Source organism: Saccostrea cucullata, unplaced genomic scaffold (assembly GCF_032062105.1).
Source record: "Saccostrea cucullata isolate Sc308-1 unplaced genomic scaffold, CSIRO_AGI_Scuc_v1 ctg311, whole genome shotgun sequence".
Classification (NCBI taxonomy): domain Eukaryota; kingdom Metazoa; phylum Mollusca; class Bivalvia; order Ostreida; family Ostreidae; genus Saccostrea; species Saccostrea cuccullata.
This window is the reverse complement of record NW_026930660.1, coordinates 270,979-294,110: the sequence shown is the minus strand read 5'-3', so window position 1 is coordinate 294,110 and position 23,132 is coordinate 270,979. Positions and strand designations below refer to the sequence as shown.

Sequence of the window (23,132 nt, the reverse complement as noted above, 5' to 3'; positions counted from 1 at the left end):
TCAGTGCAGTTTACAAACAAACACAGATCAGGGACCTATATACTAACGGGGTAGGCAAATCTCGCGATATCTCGTAAATCGCGGGATTTTGTAAGTTAACTTTTAATCATATCTTTAATGATATCACATATTTCAGGTCAAAAACATTAATAATCTTTTAATCATATCTCTAATGATATCACATATTTCAGATCAAAAACATTAATAGCCATTCTCTGTAACCACTTAAACTTTGTTGCCACGCATGGTCACCGATTTTGATGAAACTTCACCCATGCTTAGTACTTGACACCTTAAACAAATATCAAACAAAATTTCGTTGCTATGTGTCTCGGTTGCTATGGCAACAGCCGGAATAGTTTGAAAAATCGAGATTTTCAGCCACTTTGAATCTTGACTGTGGCTTAATAAAAACTAGAAAAAGCAAACAAACCATTCTCACAAAAACATGACACCTTGATGTCACTTATACTGTAAAGAAACTGTTTAGAATATATATCTAAGTAAGTGGTAACCAAGGGTACATTTGGAATACATTCAAAATGCTCAAATATGCTGAAAAACACTCCGTATTCACTAATGGTAGGTGTTACATGCTCAAACTCAATCAACAACTTAAGAAAAACAATGAAAATGTTTGAGCTTAAGTATATAAGTATCAGCAATATTTTTCTATAAATAACTTTTATGGTTGCCATGGTAACACAGTGTAACCATACAAAACCAGAAACTAAGACTGGGTTAATGCTACTGTCTTGAGGAAAAACATGAAAATTTAAAACTGGCAAATAGGCATCCTTAGGACCTTGCAACACCAAAACCATAAGAAAAATTCGATATCATTGCTACTTTGTAGTGTTACCATGGAAACAAAGTACCAGTGCTTAAAAGTGAATTATTTTTCGCTGCATTAAGAATGAAATTGCCATTTAATCAAGAAACAAATTAAATGAGTCAGCTTGAATAGTACTTATCTGTTAGAAATGAAGTTGAATATCATATATTGATAAAATTTGATGAATAAAACAACACTGTTGCTATGGTTACCAAGAAGGGAAAATGTTCGATTTTTTTAACTTTATTTCAATATTAAACCCTGTGTGCCAACTTCTTGCATCCACTTAGAGATTGGATGATAGTCAAAATTAAAAGTCAAGTTAGCTGTTAATAAATATCAATCATAAAAGTTTTGGGAATCTACATTTAAGGGTACGTATCCAAGGAAAGAAAATATTTTCAGGTTTTTAAGCATATATTTTCTGCTTATTTCCATAGCAACGCCCTATTTAAAGAATCTGATCTGAATTTTTTCAAATGGGAAAACTTGGAGCACACCAACATCTTATCAAATTGATCATTAGTTATGAGGAAATGTGCTTTTTTAAAAGATAGAATCAGATTAAAACATACATAGTGTTACTTTGAAAGCTCTCTGTGGTATAAAAACCTTGGCAACCATTGCCAACCAAAATGAAATATCATATTTTGTTCTTGGTATATGTTTCAAGGCTCTTTTTTCTATTATTTGGTCACATTTCATCCTATAATTGCTTTTTATTTTTACGTGTATGACTTTATAAAATTCAATGAATATTTTTTTTACTTTTGAATACTTTGTTACCATAGTAACGTATGTAATAGTTGATTTACCAAACATGTTTATCATGCATTTGAGACATCTCACCTTCAACTTTTGGAAATAGTCATTGCCAATTGTTTGCTTTGCCGCAAATGTTAACCATGGGGCTCTAAACATGTTAAAAAATGCCATTTTTCGAACTTTAAGACATGTTGCCATGGTTACTATAAAACATAGCAACCAATTTTTGCCTGATTTCAGTTTAGGGTATCAATGACTTTTATCATAGAGAGTTTGGCGAAATTCTGAGACTATGCGTGCCACAGCTCCTATATAAAATTTCAAATCATTACAGAGAATGGCTCTTAATAATCTATCAAAAATCATTCAGGATTTGGTAAAGCATGGATTATACTGATTACTCATTATCTTAGAAGTAATTCTGTTCAAAATCAGCACGTGCACATGATCGGCCGTATTTTCTAGAAATCGCCGATTCGGGGTTCGTTTTCTTAATATTAAATTATATTATAATTTATGCTTTAAAATTTATTATAAGTCAATTCCAATACATAGAACAAATAAATGATATTAATCAGAAAACATCCTGTTTACTGGGAATAAACTTGTAGTGATGTGCGTGATGTGTTGAGTAAATAAACATGACGATGAAGGAGTTGCCTATCCCGTTAGTATATACATGTAGGTCCCTACACAGATAAACTTAACTGCAATAAATGTGAACAAGGGCATCGCTAAGCGGAGCATCCCCTCGCGGCAGGAACATCACTGAAAATGGCAATATCTCATGAGATATAAATTTTCTAGAGGGAAGTTAAACATGTTAAAGATTGATAGTACAACGTATCCTGTTTAATGTCCCTCTCAGGAATATTTTGCTCATATTAAGGCTTGCCGGTGGAGAGGTGCACATTTTTTCCTATAAAAAGCACTGACGGCCATTGAGCACTGAGGGATCTTTTTGTACCAGCATCTATTGGGACATGGGCCCTTGGTTTACACGGTCTCATTCGAAGGACCAGTCTCCACGTTCCACAGTGGGATTCAACCCGCAACATTAGGATCAACTCCCTTACTTTTGACAATATAATTAGTGGAGTGTTGTTGATCCAATTTTTTTTTACAAAATGCAAAGTGCATAGCGTCTTGATGGGGGGGGGGGGGGGGGGGAGGGCATAACATGGATACCTAATTTTGGGTAGCAAAGTTTAATATAAGGTATTAAATTATTTTTCAGCACTATTTTTTTGACAAAATTATAGGGAGTGGGGGTGTCTATTTTTAACAAAAATCAAATTGCATAGCATTTAAGTGGGGAAGGAGGGGGGGGGGGGGCATAATATGCAGACGTAATTGGGCAGTTTCCCTAATACCTAGCAGAAACATATATTGTATTCTACATATACAAGTTTCAGTTATCTTTATTATTTACCTACCTAATTAGTATATCTCACAGTTCCAGGCAATTTGCATTTTTTCATAATGAAATATAACAATGTACATAAAGAGTTTAATTGAACTTGTGGCATAGGCGTCGGACGCGGGGGGGGGGGGCTTACCCTCCCACTTTTTTGCAAATATAGACAATTTCTATGCATTGAAAATTGGGGGTTACCTTTTTTTGTTGGTTTAGTCCTCCACTTTCAATATGCCCCCCCCCCCCCACTTTCAATTTGCTTCTGACGCCCATGTGTTGATTTTATTTACAGCTTTCAGGAATAACGTGCACCCAGACACCTGTTGGAATTTGGTAATGAAACCGCGACGTTCATGAAATTCTTTTAATCTGGTTCCCACAGACTCGACATGGCTTTTAAACTGGATCCTTGGCGGAAATGATTATTGTCAACTCGTACATAAAATGTCAGGGTTTCGAGGCAGTAAAAACGCGATATCCGAAGAAATATTTCATCAATGAACTTGAAAATTAATGGGCTTCGTCCTTTAATACTGCCAAACAAGTATGTAAACGCTGAGAATGGTTAATGCAAAGGTTCTCTGTCAATCTTGCCCACAAGGTAACGAACACACACACACACATACACACATTCGCGATGCTATATCTCCTCCGCAACTAGTTCACACTCTACGGCGATCATCCCGATCAAGCCACGATCTGAAAAGTTTTTGGATCAGGGCAGAACGCAGCCGATCGGCGTCAAAATATAGCAATTTGGCAAATTATGGTCTTCGTTACGACCGCACTACGATGTCCCTACGTCAAACGTGCTGCTAACAAGCTTCTACTACGATGTTACGCAGACCGTTGCCGACAAGCAGCCGTGTTTAGTGCGTTTACGCTACCTGCCACTACGACATTGACGACGCTACACAGACCTAGATGACTGTACCGCGATGTCGCTACGGTGGTGCCGATCATATTACAATTGCATTACGCTTCTAGTACGATTTTGGTGATGATGTAAATATATCTTGGAACTGCAGATTTTTGTAGTACAATTTTAGCGATGATACATATTTTGGCCTTTACCACATGGTTTAGGGCATTTTCAGTTATAATAACTGTAACAAGATGTGAAAATGCTCAATTGTAAATTGATCATCAACTATAGTGTCACCCTTTACATGTAGTTAACAGATGATGATTGGTCAAATATCAGCGGTATAAGAACAAACTCTTTTGATGATCGTCGTAAGGTCATTGTAGGTCTTCGTAGGATCTTCAGGCACGTAGAGAGATCGTAGTGAGAACGTAGTACGAACGTAGAGGGAGCGTTGTATGAGCGTTCTTGGTAAGTTCCTACGCTCTCACGGCGCTTTTACTACGATCATGAAGATCTCTCTACGATGCTTCCGCGCTGTTTGTACGATTACGGCGCTTCTACTACGCCCTTTTTACGACTTCACCCCGATTCTTGTTGGCCACGATCCCGCTACGCTTCTTTTGAACATGTTCAAAATAAGCGTGGTGAGCGCGTAGATCTCTCCGATCATGAAGACTCTTCTGCGATCATACTACGCTTCTGACGACCCCACGACGTTCCTCCTGCGATTTGTCACGATCGGCCACGCTTTTGACCACACTTTGATCGTAGTAGAAGCGGCGTCTATGTGTGAACGGGGGGTTAAGAAGAGAGATTAAAAAAATTATATTGATGTGAATTTTTATTATTTGTGTTATTAACATATGTACAAAACATCATCTGTTTTTCTCTACGTAACACAGTAACATTTTAATTTAGATTGAATGAAAGAAAAAAAAACAAGCATTTGAATGTGAGAAAATTGTTTCATTCATCATATTGGATATTTCTTGTGTGTATAAATTGAAAACCACAATAAAACCGATATGGAAACTAGAAGTGAAATTCCTAATTCCTAAAATCAGTAAAAGTGTCAGTTTCCAATACCACGATTTTGTAGATTGTGAATTGTAACCCCCCCCCCTCCTGAAAACGTTAAGCAAGGTCTGGAAACACATGTTCCATAGGAAATGTTTGAAAAAGAAATATACTTTAAAAATTTCCTATTTACTTCAATTTTTTTATATAAAACCGGTTCTACCCTATAACCTTTTAATGGGTCGACCTACACCACGTGTCTTGAATATAATAACAATAAACATTTGTAGTGGTGACATATGTAACACTATCGTCATAAATAATACAGAGTGGTATCGGGACGATATAGTCATAAATAATGGTGACATTTAATGGTGGAAATAATTTCAAAATGTCAACATAATCTGAAATTGCAATAATATCAAATCGAAAAACAGCATATAAAAGGTATAAAAATAACAGATATCATAATTAATTCACGCATTTCAAAGTTAACTGTCACGGTTTTTCCAATACCAGACTCTTTGATATTCCTATACCATGAATAATAAATTTTAATTTTTGAAAGAAAAATAAAATTCAAAATATAAATTCTTCGAGCGTTATAAGAAAGCTTCTCTTACTCAGATTTGTCCTTTTGAAGTATCTCTTGGGATTGATTTTAAAAGCTCCAATATATCGCTTTTAACCCCCTGTTTACAACAGAGTAATCTGTGTGAAACCAAACAGTCATGAAGTTTTGGCTGCTCCTTACAATGTAGCTCGGTTTTTTGTCCGTGTAGAGAATTCTATTGGAGGAGTTGGAAGGTCCGTCAAATATCTCCACGAAGTCATAGGACCCTTCTAATACCATGTCCACAAATCTGTCAAAACGGAAAATAAAATTAAAATGGTTTTAATTCATTATTTTTGTCTTCACTTTCAGCAATAAGAACATTTTTTTACTTTCTTTCTAATTTTCACCAATTTCTTAACAATCCTCATAATCACAATCCTCTTATTAATTTTTTCGAAAATATTTTTTTTTAATCTAAAACAAAGGGAAATAGAAGCTATTTTAGATGTGTAGAAATATGAATTCTTAAAAAAGGCACAACACAATCACATCATCATTATGTTTATTATTAGAAATTGAATACCATTTAACAAATTGGTTTGAACATATTTTTATTGTATAAATACTGTACAAATGGTTTGAACACAAGTTCTAACAACGTACGAGTTCTAACCATAAAATGCTACAACTGTCAATGTTTATACATCTCTTAGTTTTGAAGAAAAATATATTTATTGATTTCTACATTTTGAACAAATTGGAGAAGAATATTGTTATACATATATTCTTTAAACATGATAAATATATAACTACAAGCGTCTAGGGTTTAAGTGCTAGACTGTTATAATTAATTAAATCTACCAGAATCTCTTATAAAGTTTTGAACTGAAAAATATATTTATTGATTTCTACATTTTGAACAAATTGAGAGAAGGACCTAATAAATGGTAGAAAAAACCTGTGAAATTGTTTTATGAGATCGAAATTCAGCGAACTTCTCAATGCATTTAAATTTTAAAAGAAAAGAAAATTTTTAAAAGAAATCATACAAAATTTAATCAAAATTTATACTAACAGTTACATCAAATCGGCTTTAATTTTTTTCTTGTAAAAATATAGAAAAGGAAGGGGATAATCGTAAGCTAAGTATAGGTGACATCGAAAGACAGCTTAGTCACTGTTTTTCTTAATATCGTCAAAATATTTTATATCAAAATTGATTTTCAAATACTTTCATCAAGTTCAAAATTGTAGGCCTCTTCTGAAGTATTGCAAACGTATCCAGAGAATTTTTTAAAATATCCTCTCTTGACGATTATCATTCATTTTGATGTAATTAAAGTTTGTGAAATTAAAATTGTTAATTCACCTGAGGTACACCATTTTGTTGTGACTTGTCGAAATGTTCCATGTAACATCATCATAGTCATTGTAATTATTAGGGTAATTGGGTGACATGATCGTTCCACAACTCGACAAACAGGAGGTGTTACACACTATAAATGGAACAAAAAATCTTAAACGTTATCTAAGGTTGGAAACATTTCGATATACTGACCTTGTCAGTCAAATTCTGACTGACTTTTTTCATACTTATTCTTAAGTAATTTTTACACACTGTATTGTCAACTGATTTTTCTGACAGATATAACAATTGATTAATAATACGTCATCGATATATTCTTTTTATATTTTTTTCTTTTCCACAATGAGATTTTAAACGAATTCTGCCTCGTAAACATACAAAAATAATTAAAAATTAAAAGCTGCAAATAACAGGGAGTGATTGGTTATATTGGTCATTCCAATAGATTATTGGAAGACCTGGTCACCAAAAGCAACATAGATATTGTCAATCAGAAACTCAAGCATTTTTAATATGAACCTCAGAGTACATTTGTATATAATCAGAATGTTTTCAACAAAGTAATTTTGTAAATGACCAAAGGCAAGGTAGGTAATTTTACGAGTTCCATTTTTATTGAAAAAGCAGCTGTCAATGATATCAAAAAGCCTTTAAAAAATATATTGCCTTCAAAATATCAATTTTTATTCAATGCATAATTTGAACAGCTTCATTGTTGATATGAAATCAATAAAATATATAACCATGACATGTTTTATTTTCCAGTTTCCAAATCCCATCTGGGGCACACGTCAGAAAGGAATAGCTGACAAAGGTACTTGGATCACTATCTAGGTCGTGCAAAGCTATTGTCGAACCAAAAGTTGTAGAATTCACATTAGCAGATGTATAATTTGCTATAATATCCCCACAGTCTACAATTAAAGTGAACTACAATGGATGCCATTGCCGTACAAACGTGAATTGATTTTTTTTTTATTTCAGTAATTCTGTTCGTAAGTAAAATATTCCTTCTGTTTAAGTTGTGTTTCCATTTATTTATATAAAAACGCACGGGAAACAAAAACAACATAGACAAACGATCAAACAAATAAAAGAAATCAGTACAAAAACAAGCTATGTTGTCTTACTGGTAACAATTGAAATGTCGTAAGAGTGTTGATTGCTGGAAGACGAAAAACACCTCCTTCCTTTTCCCTCACACGCCGACGTGTTTTCCTGGTATTATGCAAGATTATAAAATTTCAATAAATAGCACATTGAAGTTTCATTACTATTCGTGGGCATCAATTTTCGTAGATTTTTAAAATATTTTTAAATTATTAAATATGTCTATAAAGTCAATCTTTTGGGGAAAAAGGGGGATTTAATATTAACAAAAGTCGGAATGGGCTTTATAAAGTTTTATCATAAATCAAAATGGATGCACCAACCTTTGATGAACATTTAATTTCGTGGATCGACTTAACAACGAAATCCACGAAAATTGGTGTTCCACGATTAATGATTAAACCACAGTATTCATGTCAAATACCTAAGCTCGCGGTATACAAATATACTGTTTCGTACAGAAAAGAACTCATCATTTATGAAATAGCTCCTGCATTTTGGCTCTAAACAAACCTTTTTATACATTTTTTTAAAAACCTGAGTTCGATAAGATTGTATAAACATTGCAATTTCATAAGATTGTGATCATAACATGCATTAGGAGCTTTTAAATACTGTGGTTTCATTAATATTCGTTGAGCACCAATTTTCGTGGATTTCGTTCTTGAGCAGATCCACGAATTCAAATGTTCATTGAATTACGAAGTATGACATTCATTTGTATAGGCAATTCTTTTGTCCACTAAATTACGTATCCTCGAAAACGTGTTTTACAAAATCCACGAAAATTGATGCCAACGGAAATCGATGAAACCACAGTATTTCATATATTGTATCAGAGATTTGAAGAGAAGGTTTACTAAAAATGGACCCGAAACAAACGATAACGTCATTTTCCTGAAAATGAATATGTTACAAGGTTATCGCTGTAAATAAATTACAATATAATTCACAATAAAAAAAAAATATTATAAAGGAATTTACGCTTAATTTATCCTAACAATGTATTTTTTTCTGTAAATGAACCTCTTTCAACGTATTTTGCTATAGATATATTGTAACAATGTAAATATTAAATGGACTTAGTATTATTAAAAAGAATCTTTGGAAAAGTTAATTATCAGTATTTTTGCTTGAGAATTAAGCTGAAAGAGAAATTAGATATTTGCCTTATTGGGATAATCGTTGTATAATAATTTGTTCACATACACTCCTGAATGTATATTGTAAGCAAACTATTTTCAATAGTGCGGGATTTTCGAAATTAGTGGTTATATTCTGTTTTGACTTTTTTAGCAAATCAATAGTATATTGAATTGGATTTTAAGAGTTAACATGCGTGAAATCGCTGACAATGTACATGCATCAGTGTTTCTACAAGTAGTTGGCGATAAAAGTACTGTTTGTTTGAAACTAAAAGAATGTCTATAAAATGCACATGTGCATTATTTTACCTATTCCAGGACTGAATTTTTAAATTATGAGAAAAAAAAACTTATTGAAGAGAAAATTTGCGAGAATGTCTTGGAAATATTATTTATCAAATTTTAAATTCATAACATATCTTGGGATCTGGACTGTTAATTTAAATTACTGATATATGGGATATTGTTTTAAATCATAATCATACAAACTCTACCTGTTAAAAATCAATGGCCAAAATAAAAATAAATAGAATATATACTAAATTTTGATCAAACAATATACTCTATCAATAAAAGCCCAGCTTTCACTTCTTTCAATACTTTGATATTGGGATCTGGACTGTTAATTTAAATTACTGATATAAGGGATTTTGAAAAATCAATAATATATGTAAAATTTGGAACCTTTCAGTTCTTTCAATACTTTGATCCTGTTAAAATGTAATGCTGTAAAAATACCTGTTGGTCCAATTTTTCCACATAAACGAATTCTTGATCGTCCACAAAATTCATTCGCTTCAGCATCAGCACGTAATTTATAAGATAATTCACAGAATAAATGGAGTCGGTTGAAATTAAATGATTTACAATCTGTGTAAGAATTACATTCCTTGGAACAACCGCGGAATCCAATAGGACTGAGTGAAGTGATGACATATCCGGTCAGTCGGAAATTCTGGGTTTTTGTAGATGAGAAAGCAGCAGGTGAAATTAAAACTAGTGCTAAAATCCCCAACTACCTTTTGGCTATATTCATATATCGGACAAAATTTATGCATTTGAGACTTTAACAACGCCAAGTTCAAATCCCTTGTGAATGCATGTGTGTAATGACCATATCATTAAATATATTTTTTATATACTAAATATTAAAGTATTTAATCCAAAAGTATTAAAAAATACTATATTATTTTTGATTTATCTCATTTCACAATACATGAGCATGGTGACCATATCTTCTTGTAGAAGTCCTTTACATCTATCTATGTTCTAAATCCCACCCCGTTTGGTTGAAAACCAAGGGATAAATTGCTGTTTAAAGTTTCAGCCAATCAGATTACAGCGCACGTTCACGTATCTGCATTGCATGGTGACCATACCGTCTTGTAGAAGTTCATTATATCTATTTTTTTCCATCCTGTTTGGTTGAATTATTTAAAGTTTAAGCCAATCAACACACGTGCATGCAGAGAGAATTGCTATATATCATGTTGTAATTAATAATGTTCAAAATTTCATAGGATTTAAAAACAAGAAAGATATAGAGACTGCTTTCCCAATCAGATAAACATGCGCGTAGATCTTTCTTTTTTGAATATTTTTTTTATATCCTTACATTATAAATTTCAAAAGATTTCATCAAAAAATAGAAAAGTTACGGCTATATCCATTATATTGGTCATTTAACGTGTTGCACGTGCGCGCAATATGACCTTCGTTCCGCAAATCTACATAACATGCCTACTTATCCTAAAAAGGTTTCCCCTTAATCGGATGTGTACTTTACAAGATCTTTTTTTTCCCAAGAAGAAAAATAATAATAATAAGAAACAGGCTTGTTCCCCAACTTCAACATACTATATCAGAGAAATCCCTTGTAATCATTTTGAACTTAAAACGTAGAAATAAACTTCTCTATATTTTTGCAACAATTTATCAAGAGATATCCTAGTTTTGTAATTCGAAATTATGTGATCATTTTTTATTAATTATTAAAGTTCAAAACAAATGAAAGAGAAATTTAATTCTAATTAATAATAAATGTTTATTGCTTTCCATTCGATAAACATCCTACTCTGGAATATTTTTGTATAATTACATTTTATGATACGGTAGAGATCTTCAAAATTAAAATTATTCATGTTATCGAACTGATCTTTTTTTGAAGACTTGCTCAGTACTTAAATCATGTTATTTTATTTTGAAATCTCTTGAGTATAGTGCAGTAAAAACTAATATGGAATCAACCACAGCAGTGATCATAAGATGAATTATTCAATAGATTCAATTTCCTCCCCAAATCATTTTTTTCCCTTCGTCGAGTACAATGCATTTTTTTTAATCGTTCAGTACAAGAAGTGTTTTTTATAACGTTTAGTACATGGAAGTAGTTTTACATCGTTCAGTCAATGAAGTGATTTTAATCGTTCAGTACAGTGAAGTAGTTTCTAAATCGTCAAGTGTAATGAAGAAGTTTTAAATCGTTCAGTATAATGAAGCAGTCTTTTTTAATCGTCCAGTACAATGAAGTAGCTTTTAAACCGCTCAGTACAATAGCGTGGTTTTTCAGCCCTTCAGTACAATAGGGTGGTTTTTCAATCGTTCAGTACAATTTAGTGGTTCTAAAGTCGTTCAGTATAATGAAGAGATTTTTAAATCATTCAGTACTATGAATAAAACATATGTAGATAACGATAGATAACGGTTGTACATATGTAGATAACGAACAGTATAAAAAAAATCAAAAGTCCATAAAACAATTCAAAATAGGAGCAGAGCAAACACAGACCTCTAAAACATCAGAGGTTAGATCAGGTGCCATGGAGAAGTGAGTATCCCCTGCCGACCGGTCACACGCGCTGTGTGCTCTTTGTCATGATCAGGAAATAACGGAAAAAATCCGTCGTCAATTCAATGTACAGTCAAAACTGCTATAGCGACCCACTGTATTAAGCGACTCACTGTCACATGTGACCGTAAAAATTCCCCCCAATGCTTTTCCCTATATATTCTACCTGTATTAAACGACCACCTGTCTAACGCGACCAACGACCGTGATTTTCCTGACCATTTTTAGTAATTTCAAGCAATTATACCTGAATTTAACGACTACATAATTTCCGATTCCTACTTTCGATTGCGGTCGAACATGCTTCGATTTTGGTTCAAAACAACTACAGACACGGTTTTATTTATTTAATAATCATATAATACTTTTACTTACGCTTTGATATTTATTGAATAAACATTAAAATCTAAAATATAAACATCACGTTTTTTCTGTCCAGTGATCGAGCGCCATTTTGAAAATAAACGTTCGATGTCGATCCCGATATCATTTCATGCTATAAGGGCCAAATGGATATTCAGCTTAAAACCTGCCTGTTTAACTTTAATTAAGACGTAACTAAATTATAGATGTTTATTTAAGTCCATTGTGACACCAATGGGTATGTAAACACACGCTAGCTAGCACCCACACCATGTGATAATTGAAGTGATTTAAATCACAGGCAATTAGACACGGTAGTTCAGTAATGAAAAAAAAATTAATTAGGTTTAACAAATATTTCAGTAATAAATATAATTTAATTTGATACCAAGTGCATAACAAAAATCATAATACAATTTTTATTCATAGTAATATGCAAAACATACGAAGTTATTTATCGGCTATCATGTAAAAAAAAAAAAAAAAACAATTATTAGGGAAAAAAAACTTTGCAGCATTTTTATACTGTATGAAAAAATATTAATACATATATTTTTAGATGTTCACAATATTTCCCAATATTCAAATGACTCATGTGTGAATCAAGAAATTTTTATTTCCTAACAGGACAATTGTAAAAGCATTTTAGAGTTGAGCAGTACCTATATGTTAAAAAGTGGAAATAAACATAAGGTGCAATAAAATACATTCAACATATATGTGATATTTTCAGTATTGTATATTTTGAACACTGCGAAAAATAAGCAACCTGTATATGTCATATGTGACCTTTTTTCCTTTCTCCGTTGGAAGGTCTCTTAATACAGGTTTGACTGTATAAATAATGGACTAACAATAAGTATGAAAACGTCAACTAGCATTTGATTCAATGATAAATTGTATTTGCTGACAAGGTCAATGTATCAACCAAAGAACTTACGAAATGATGACTTTAAACGAGACTGTTGATATTCTAGTTTCATCAACTTGTTTTTCAATAATTTACCTCGTTTTAGAAATTGTTCATGCGTAGAGCGTGGTCTTGCGTATCAAATCATCTGAGATATATATACTGCGTATACAGGTGATGAAGGTATATTGCTGCATAAGTAAGGAAAGTTGACGATAGAAAAAGTTAGTGTCATCACGTTTATCATAGAGCTTGTTTGTTAGATTACCATACAATTAACGTCTTTTTCAAGTACGTGTACATAGTATGGCGTATTCAAAATTTAGTAATAATCGACGGAGTTGTTGGCGTAATCATGAATTAGCACTACACATGTTCGTGGCGTTTATTCTATTTATAAATGAATTCTTAGCGGTATTCATGAATTAGCGCATCCTCGTCTGTGCCAAAGCGCTAAAATATGAAGCCCGCTAATTGAAGTACATATACAGTATCTATATATTAAACATACATTTTATAAAATATTGTGTTTAATATTAATAAAATTTAGATTCCACCGTGAGAGTCGTATTTTCAACACAAGATGTGAAGCTTTCTACAGACCAAGAAAGGTAACTCGAGGACACCAATTTATCCCTTCTCTACTTTCCTCAAGCTCAGTCGATAGAGGTCTAGACTTCGAATTTCGGCTGCAACTGACCGATAAAACAGGGGTAGCAACTGCTTATTCACCATGCGCTCGCCACGATGAAGTGAAAGTTGTGGCCCCTCTGAACGAGACCTTAAAAAGCGAGGCCCCGTGTCGCAGTGGGTGCTGGCTGAGGGTCTTGAGTGTAAAGTATACATGTAGGTCAAATTTTAAAGCCCTTCTTCAACGGTTCATGTTGATGTCTCTTGTCTAGTTTAATTATTTTTTTAAATATATAATATATTGTAAGAATTACCAGGTATGCTTAATACAATGACCTTATCAGTAAATATAATCTATTTTGAAGCCAAATGCAGGCTTACTGACGTTTTCACTCATTGTTAGGCCATTATTTACACACTGCATTTTCCGATTTTGACATCGAGCAAACGGCTGATGTTACTGGTCGGCAGAGGATGCTCACTCCTCCATGGCACCTAATTCCACATCTGACTTTTTAAAGGTCCGTTGGCAACTCTTCTCCTAAATTGTATTATTAAAATGAACTTTTAGGCTTCCAAACTGTTAGTTATTTCCATTGAACGTTTATTGTGTTTTAATTTTATCAATTTGAATGGATGTAGGCTTTTTTGAAAAATTAAATTCCGAGGTTCCAATTAACGCATGTTTTGTGTAAGTTTAATTGGCTGAATTTTGTTTATTGGGTTATGAGAACAAATGTGAAAAAAATACTAGTATTAAAGTGGGTCTTAAGTGAAATTAAAACAGGTCTTAATTTAAATCAGATAACAAAATTTTTTAGACTTTTTAGAATGTTTATTAAAATTGGGTTTTCGATGGATTTTTATAAGGAAATTAAAGTTTGGTGTTTCTCTCCTGATAACTACTTCTCGCGGATATCTATAATACAAAAATTGGGTTTTCCTCACATGCATTGAAAAAATGCACTTCAGTCACACAGCTTCTGAGGAAGTTTATACCTCAACTGTTGTATTAATTAAGACAATCTTCATGTATACTGTAGACGTACTTTATACCACGGGTCCATAATTCCGCGGAATCTCAATTTCTGTTCAATCCGCTGGTGGAAAATTACGCGGCTTTTCTAGATTGTCACTATATATGCCCTACATTTATATTAAGTACGCTTGGACAAATTTCCGCGGAAATTTTGTGATCGCGGATATAGCGTAAATTGATAAAAGCGTAAATTGAAAAAAGTACTTCTACAGTATTAGGATAATGGAAAAAACATTTCAAGAAATTTATTCAGATATGAATAGAAGTTAAAAAATGTTTTACATGACAAGATATGAGGTTATTCATCACATTCTTCCCATTTATCAACAAGGTATCACAAGTGGACATTGGCTAGAATTATTTAGGATAAAGGTATAAAAGAATTGGCTCAGTTAATGTAATATTCTTAATCACACAGGGTCTAGTCTACATGTAAATTAATACCACGCGGAAAAAAGTACTTCTACAGTATTTAGGATAAAGGAATAAAAGAATTGACTCAGTTAATATAAGTAATATTCTTAATCACAAAGGGTCTTATATTACCTATTTCAAATATGTATTTCCTACAAATATACATCGACCATTGCTTCCACACTTTTCAATTACAGAAAAACTTTACATGGCCGGGATACCAAGTATCTGAAACATAATCCTCCATCGTGTTCATGTTCTTCTTTGCCCTATAACTAAAGTCCTGCTGGACACGTTATTACAGGTGACGTAAATAAAGTTAATAATGAGGACTTAGATCACTTATTTTAAAAGGCCCTAAATATAGGGAACCCTGATCCTTCAACTGGGGTCGGAATTTCATAAATATTATGGAATCTGTTGAAAATTACGCCAGACGATAGGCCAGATATGAAAAAGAAGACACTGACACCTTGTCAGAATGGATTAAATGTATTAGATCCATGTTAAAGTCGCGCATTAAAAGATTGAGGGGCAGTATGAAAACCATCTATCCTTCTGTGTTGAATAATCCAGAAGTGAAAAAAGAATTAGATAGATTACATGATCAGTACGTACTGGTCCCTGCCGACAAAGCAGGTAACAACATTGTCTTCGTTTGTAAGGCTCATTATATAAATTGTATTTTAGAAGAACTGATTTATTTCTACAAGTGGTAATCCTACTTATACTCATACTTCCTTTTATAAGGAATAAATTCTTCAAAATCAAATGTCAGTTTTAAATATTTTTAATATTCCACAGAGCCAAAAGGAATTTGAACTAGCCTATATATATTGGATTTGAAAACTTAACATAAAATCCTTACAAACAAAGACACATTGCGGGTTCCAGTAAATGTTCAGCCAAGCCTCTTTCGTTACTCCTCACTAAGATAATGACAGTAGTGAAGGAAAAACTTCAGGAGTACTGTGCAACAATATATTCAAGAAGTGGTGTGAATCAGATGTGGATACTTAAAAATTCCAAAGAACTTTTGGACAATTTGAAATCACAAGCTTTTACAAAAATCAACAGCTTAAAAACCTACGACTTTTCAACTTTATATACAACCATTCCCCACGATATATTAAAGTCCAGGCTTTTTGATATCATTGACAGCTGCTTTTTTAATAAAAATGGAACTCGTAAATTTACTTACCTGGTCATTTGCAAAATTATTTTGTTAAAACACATTCTGATTGCACACACAAGTACTCTGAAGTTGACATCAAAGGGATGCTTGAGTTTCTGATTGACACTATCTACGTGGTTTTTGGAGACCAGGTATTCCAACAATCTATTAGAATTCCCATGGGTCACAAATTGCGCTCCGTTATTGATAGCAGACCTATTTTAATATTCATATGAAGCAGAATTTGTGCAAAATCTTATGCGTGAAAAGAAGAAAACACTTGCTGTGGCCTTCAACTCGACCTTCAAATATATCGACGAGGTATTGTCAGTTAACAATGGTGATTTCCATTCCTACGATATATCGTAGTCGATACGATATATCCTGGTGAGCTTGAGAAAAAAGATACCACAGAGTCTGACACATCTGTTTCATACTTGGATATTTTACTTAAAAAGACATTAATGGCAATCTAACAACCAAGTTATATGATAAACGTGATGACTTTAACTTTTCTATCGTCAACTTCCCTTACTTATGCAGCAATATACCTTCGTCACCTGCATACGGAATATATATATCTCAGTTGATTCGATGTGCAAGAGCACGCTCTACGTATGAACAATTTCTTAAACGAGGTAAATTACTGACAAGCAAGTTGATGAAACAAGAATATCGACAGTCCAGTTTAAAGTCATCATTTTGTATGTTTGCGTACGTATGACTTTGTCAGCAAATACAATTTATCATTGAGTCAAATGCTGACTGACGTTTTTCAAACTAATTGTTAGTCCATTATTTATGCACTGAATTGACGACGGATTTTTCCGTTATTTCCTGATCATGACTAGGAGCACACGCGAGTGTGACTGGTCGGCAGGGGATGCTTACTCCTCCATGGCACCTGATCCCACTTCTGATGTTTCGGAGGTCCGTGTTTGCTCTGCTCTTGTTTTGCATTGTTTTATGGACTTCCAGATTAAATATTGTTCGTTATCTCCGTATCCTTCTTTAGATGAAAAACAACTATCTTTACTTTGTTTTACTGGTATATTCTTGAAACACGTACTTCTCAATTTACACTTCAACAACAATTTTCCTGTGAACATATATTTTCACAAATTTGATCAATTTATCTTACTTGTATACAATTGTAAAAAAAAAAATGCAAATACACGGGTTCCATCATTTCATCTTATATGCTATTGCATAAATGATGAAATGCATAAATAATTTAACAAAAAACTATCTGAAGAAAAACATGAGCAGTTTTTCCGTTATGAATTGTTTAAGTTTAACATAAACATTTTCAGTATAATATATATGTTGCCTTTATAAAATAACAAGAATTTACAAGTGTCAGGCTTTCTTATAAACACTTTAGTTGGGATTATCGTAGTTGTAAGTAAACTGAAAGTATGGCACACACTGACGATATAAACATATGAAGTGGCTACGGAGGCACTTAGTTTTTGAGAAGTAAAATATTTGGGACAAATTCGGCAGGCTTTACCATTGTCACATTGATTTATATAACAAGTGAGAGAGTTTATAACAATACTTATTTATTTGTTTTTGACAAGATCTCTGTCCTTTAAAAAAAACATTTCGATACAAATCGAACATATACCCATGAATCCTTTTCTAAGGAGAAAATTCTTCAAAGTCATGTCAGTTTTGATAATTTGTAATATTTCCAATAATCAAAATCAAACTGAATTATCTTACCTATAATTGATAAAAACTAATAAATAAAACTTTATTCTAACAAAGATACATTGCGGTTTCAAGTAAATGTTCTACTTTAGATATATCGACGAGATGATGTCAATGGTTAGCGTAGAAGTACTTTTTTCCGCGTGGTATTAATTTACGCTATGTACGCAGTCACAAACTTTCCGCGAAATGTAAAGCATATAGTGACAATCTAGAATTTTCTACCCGAGGTATTGTCAATGGTTATTTCCATCCTTATGTCGGCATGATACATCTCAGTGAGCTTGAAATAAAAGATATCACAGAGTCTATGACAAGTGTGTTTTATATAAGGATATTTTACTTGAAAAGGCGTTAAGTGAAATCTAATAAGCAGATTTATGATAATCATGAGGATTTCCAGTTTTTATTCGTCAACTTCCCTTACTAGTGCAGCAATATACGCTTATCACCAGTGTACGGGGTGTATATCTCACAGTTTACTCCACATGCAAGGGCATGCTCGAATGAACAATTTTTAAAATGAATCATATTATTGGCAAACAGGTTAATGGCGGGCTCGTTTAATGTCATCATTTTATAAGTTCGTAACACTTCGCTACGTTTTGAGCTTGAATATTGAAAATTTCATTCAATAGTCGATATAATACTGACTAACGTTTTAATACTAATTGTTAGGCCATTATTTACTCACTAAATTAACGAATTTTCCGATATTTCCCTGTCATGACAAAGGAGCATATACGGCGGGTGTGACTGGTTGGCAGGGGATGCTCAAACCTCCATGGAACCTGATCTCACATCTGATGGTTTAGAGGTCCGTGTCTGCTCTGCTCCTGATTTTTATTGTTCATATAGAGTTTAAAGCTTGAATACTATTTGATGTTGGGACGTATTTTTCATTCTACTTTCAAATGGCTGAAATACATTATATTCATTTTAGTGTGTAACAGGTAAAGAAAACGAACAATGTTCAATCACAAAAATCTTCTTAAAAATACAAAATAGTATAATGTATCTTTAAAGCAATGCTATTCATTATCTAGATTCGTGCATAACTATTCACCTTAATATAGGAGGTTTTGTAAGTCATCAATATGATGTACATGTACATGTATTATGAATTCTTGAAAGTGGTGTATTTTCTTTAGTCGACATCAGGACAATCGATGCATTGCACCCCTTTATGTTATCCATTATCATCGTTATATCTTTATGAATTAGCACTAAAATAAAAAGTATTTTCAAGATCATTTCAATCTCTCGATACCTTGTCGAATGAATAAAATCCCTGACTTAAAAATCTTTAACGCGTATGGCGTCAATAAATAGGTTGGGTTTTTAACTTGAAATTCAGGTATCAGTTTAACCTCAATATGTTTGTCACGTTACAATAATTGACGCACACGTATCATTGATGACTACTGATAGCGTTCACAGCACAGAAGAGAACGGAGAGCGTCTTTGCTTCGTTTTCGGAACTGTTTACTGATGAAGCAGTACACAACGGGATTCACAACAGAATTCAGAAAGTATGAACGAAGTACGACATTATACACTCCTTTACCCACAGCGGTCAAACGGGTGTAGAATTCTGGATCCGTGTATCGTAGAATAACGACTATGGAGTAAGGTAAGAACGATAAAATAAACAGTAAGGTGACCAGGAATAGCATTAACGTGGTCTTTCCCGCATGAATCTTCCTTTTGGACTTGGGAGCGTTTGAATCTGTCGACGAGCGAGTTTTTAACGAGTCCTTAAGTTCTTTCATTAATTCCTTGTCTGGACTTGAAAGTTTATTGTTCAATTTCGCTTTTTTAGAATTCAGGGATAATTTTTTCCAAAACACAAAGGAGATTCTATTTGATGTTCTTGCTCTTGATTGCTTCAGCGGTTGTGGGTTTTTCTCTAAGTCGTCTGCTGTAAAGCTAGTCTGCCATGCCTCTACCTTGTTTTCATTTTCGGCTTTGGGAACCTTGCCTGCAACAGATTTTGTTTTTACAGACTTTTGGAACTTTTGTTGGCGGAAAACTGCTTGTCCAACGAAAGAATATAGGATAATGAGAACTAAATCGACCATAAAATGAGAAGAGAGCAAAAATATTACAAATATTAAAGGATATATCGTTTCTGTCATACTGTCTGATATTAAACAAGTTTTTCCTCTAATATATATGAATTGTTTCAGTGGAAATGTCACCGTAAACGTGCCATAAAGTAGCAGCGCAGGCCATGACGTCATGGCAGCAAAGAATATAGAAATGATAACGAGGTTCCTGGCCAGATCCACTGAGATCGGGTCCTTGTGTATCCTACAGATCCTAAGGAAGCGGTCCGTTGCGATGGCAACGAGAATAAATGTGGAGCCACTGTTAATAGAAGCTGTCACAAATCTTGATAGTTTACACCAAACTGGAAAGTCAAAATCCAGGAAACGAGATAGAAGCACAATTTCTGTCGTTAAAGATGATAAACAATTGAGTAAATCATAACATCCCAATGCTAAAATAAACACTCGTGATGTGCTTGCACACCCTGGCCATTGTAAAGAGTACACATAAACAACCATGAGATTTCCTGGAATACCAACAAGAAGCAGAATACTGACGTACACAAGGGAAGGTAGCAACACAGATGTCATAAAGTTGTGGCTAACCTCATCAAACACTGGTCCAGAAGAAATAAAAAATGGAGTCCGATGAAGAAAGAAGATTTCACTTTCAGAATCATTCCTGGTCAAATTTTGAAAAGAGGTGTTCGTAAACCAACCACCAGTTCCATTTGTATGGTTATAATCCATTTCAAAAGTTGTCTGAAATAAGAATAGATGAAGTAGCATATAATTTTGTACTTCGATATATAACTATGCAACATTCAATGCTTTTTATTAATGTATTCAAGACTTTTCTTGCATCCCTCTAACAACAAGGAGTAAGAAACTGGCCTGGTTTTATAGCCATAGTTGATATTGATATTTCTACCTGCAACTACATACATAATATTTTTTGTGTAGTTCCTATAAACAGTTATTGTATAACGTTAACTAGACTCGAGTTTATTCAGGCTTAATAATTCGTTAAATCTGATAAACCGATGGTACAACCTGATCTAGGCTGGATATTTAATTTGGGTCTAAATTTTGTATTTCATCTGACTTCAAGTGATGTTAAAACAAGCAGATGAAGGATATGGAGATAACGAACAGTATTCAATATCAAAGTCCATAAAACAATACAAAATAGGAGCAGAGTATACACGGACCTCCAGAACAGCAGAGGTGGGATCAGGTGCCATAGAGGAGTGAGCATCCCCTGCCGACCGATAAATTTCACCACTTACATGTGTCTTCTAATCCTTGATTCTCCCTTTCATTGAATTTATGAATTATTCGTCACTAACTTTCTTAAAGGAAAAGTAAAAGTTAGCTGTATTTTCACAATATCCTTTTTCCCTGTTACTTGGAGTGCATACTTTGTAATCAATAAAGTTGCAAAACATTTTTATCGATAAGAAATTGTCTTTTTAACAGCCTTGACTGGAAATCCCGATGACTTTGAGGACATGAGACGTTATAATCTTGGTAAGTACCACTCCTGCTGGTAAGTACATGTGCTTCAGATAACAGAAATCAACATATATCAGCACCTCCTTACTAAATATGGGATACTTGTTCTTGTCTGTATTTAAAGCAAATTCTTATATCAGTCTACTTAAATGTTTTTAGTAAAACCTACAAAGTTTTCCAGTATTGTTGCAGTTTGACCAAAAGCTGCTTTTAAATGTGAATTCATTCACGAAAAATCAAATTAGTTGATCACAATAGGTATATTTATAAAGATTTCTTTCTCTTTTCGAACAGATTCCTTTTGAAGACTTTTTAAAGAAGAACGAGAAAATTAATTCAAACAAATAAGAGCAAGACCAAATAACAGACGGAAGTTGTAGGTCAAGGGACACTTGACCCTTTATAATTACCCATCCGCCAGAATAGCTGAGCTGCAAATTATTGTAGATACTGTAAATTTCGTGTTTTCTGTTTCAAAAATATCAGAAAATTTACTTTCTTCATTTCTTATCAAATGGTTTAAAGAATCGACATTGGGGCTTATTGACACAGTCTGCAGTATTCTTTGTAAACCTAAAATGGTGTTAAAAAATGATTTTTGATATAATACATTTTATGAGACTAGTTTTTAGCAAAGAATCAATGTGATCTTAAAAAAAATATTTTTAATAACATGCTAACAAATATACAGTATAACTCAGAATTAATATACATGTATGAATATTCCAAGTGATAAAAGTAAATCATTTGAAGAAAATAAAAATTAAATTTATTTTTGAATAACCATTAGATATATATAACAAATGTTTAAATCAAATTAAAGTTGATATTTTATGTCATACATGTATCTGCAAAAGTTTTAACAGAAAGTATGTTTTTGAATACTAAAATGTCAAAAAATATCAATGAAATGAGAAGAGATTATAACTTGCCGCACAGTCTCATTCAGCTGTTTTAAATATAATATTAATAATTCTCCTTAATTGGATTTAATTTTACTGTATTCATTTATATAATCTTACCTGAATTGACTTAAATCTCTATAAATCCTTTAAATATGGAGACATGATAAAATGTTGTCTATACTGGCGAAGCTACATGTGAGAAACTAATGTAGAAATCCTCTCACTGCGGATTGCTGAGTTCCGGAAATGTTTCCCTAAGTACTTGAAGACCTGCTGTACAAATCAGTGCATCATGTTATAAATATTTTGAGGGAAAGTGAATCACTAGGTCTGTCAGTTACTGGTATGTAATGAATCCAGCGGGAGAGGTTTATGACTGTGATCCATTCTGATTAAAACGATGGGGATCATCTTTATAATTTACCATCGAGGTTTGAGATCCAACAATATTTTATTTCGATGGAAGGTATCCTTTAAATATTCTTGAA

The 23,132-nt window shown here is 33.1% G+C and overlaps 2 protein-coding genes across 6 annotated transcripts in view; both read right to left on the bottom strand.

Annotated features, from left to right (window-relative positions):
* Nucleotides 1–10,054, bottom strand: part of LOC134229523 (CUB and sushi domain-containing protein 2-like) — a 51,734-nt gene extending 41,680 nt beyond the window's left edge. The window contains exons 1-5 of one of the 4 annotated variants that reach the window (XM_062711277.1): nucleotides 9,818–10,054; nucleotides 7,955–8,042; nucleotides 7,568–7,738; nucleotides 6,828–6,954; nucleotides 5,021–5,765 (exon numbers count right to left, since the gene is read on the bottom strand). In XM_062711277.1, coding sequence (XP_062567261.1) covers nucleotides 5,564–5,765; nucleotides 6,828–6,954; nucleotides 7,568–7,738; nucleotides 7,955–8,042; nucleotides 9,818–10,015 — 786 coding nt within the window. In that variant the 5' untranslated portion in view covers nucleotides 10,016–10,054 and the 3' untranslated portion in view covers nucleotides 5,021–5,563. Of the gene's footprint in view, nucleotides 1–5,020; nucleotides 5,766–6,827; nucleotides 6,955–7,567; nucleotides 7,739–7,954; nucleotides 8,043–9,817 lie in introns of those variants that run through there. The other 3 variants (XM_062711280.1, XM_062711278.1, XM_062711279.1) reach the window with 3 other exon arrangements.
* Nucleotides 10,055–19,145: 9,091 nt separating this feature from the next.
* LOC134229521 (cholecystokinin receptor type A-like) lies at nucleotides 19,146–22,993 on the bottom strand. Of its 2 annotated transcripts, none has more exons than XM_062711274.1 (2): nucleotides 22,869–22,993; nucleotides 19,146–20,986 (listed from the first exon to the last, which is right to left on the bottom strand). In XM_062711274.1, exon 2 carries the CDS (start codon nucleotides 20,972–20,974, stop codon nucleotides 19,595–19,597), a length of 1,380 nt encoding a protein of 459 aa, XP_062567258.1. In that variant the 5' UTR covers nucleotides 20,975–20,986; nucleotides 22,869–22,993; the 3' UTR covers nucleotides 19,146–19,594. The 2 variants fall into 2 exon arrangements, with proteins under 2 accessions (XP_062567258.1, XP_062567259.1); XM_062711275.1 differs by lacking the exon at nucleotides 22,869–22,993 and adding an exon at nucleotides 21,514–21,772.
* Between the last annotated feature and the right edge of the window lie 139 nt (nucleotides 22,994–23,132).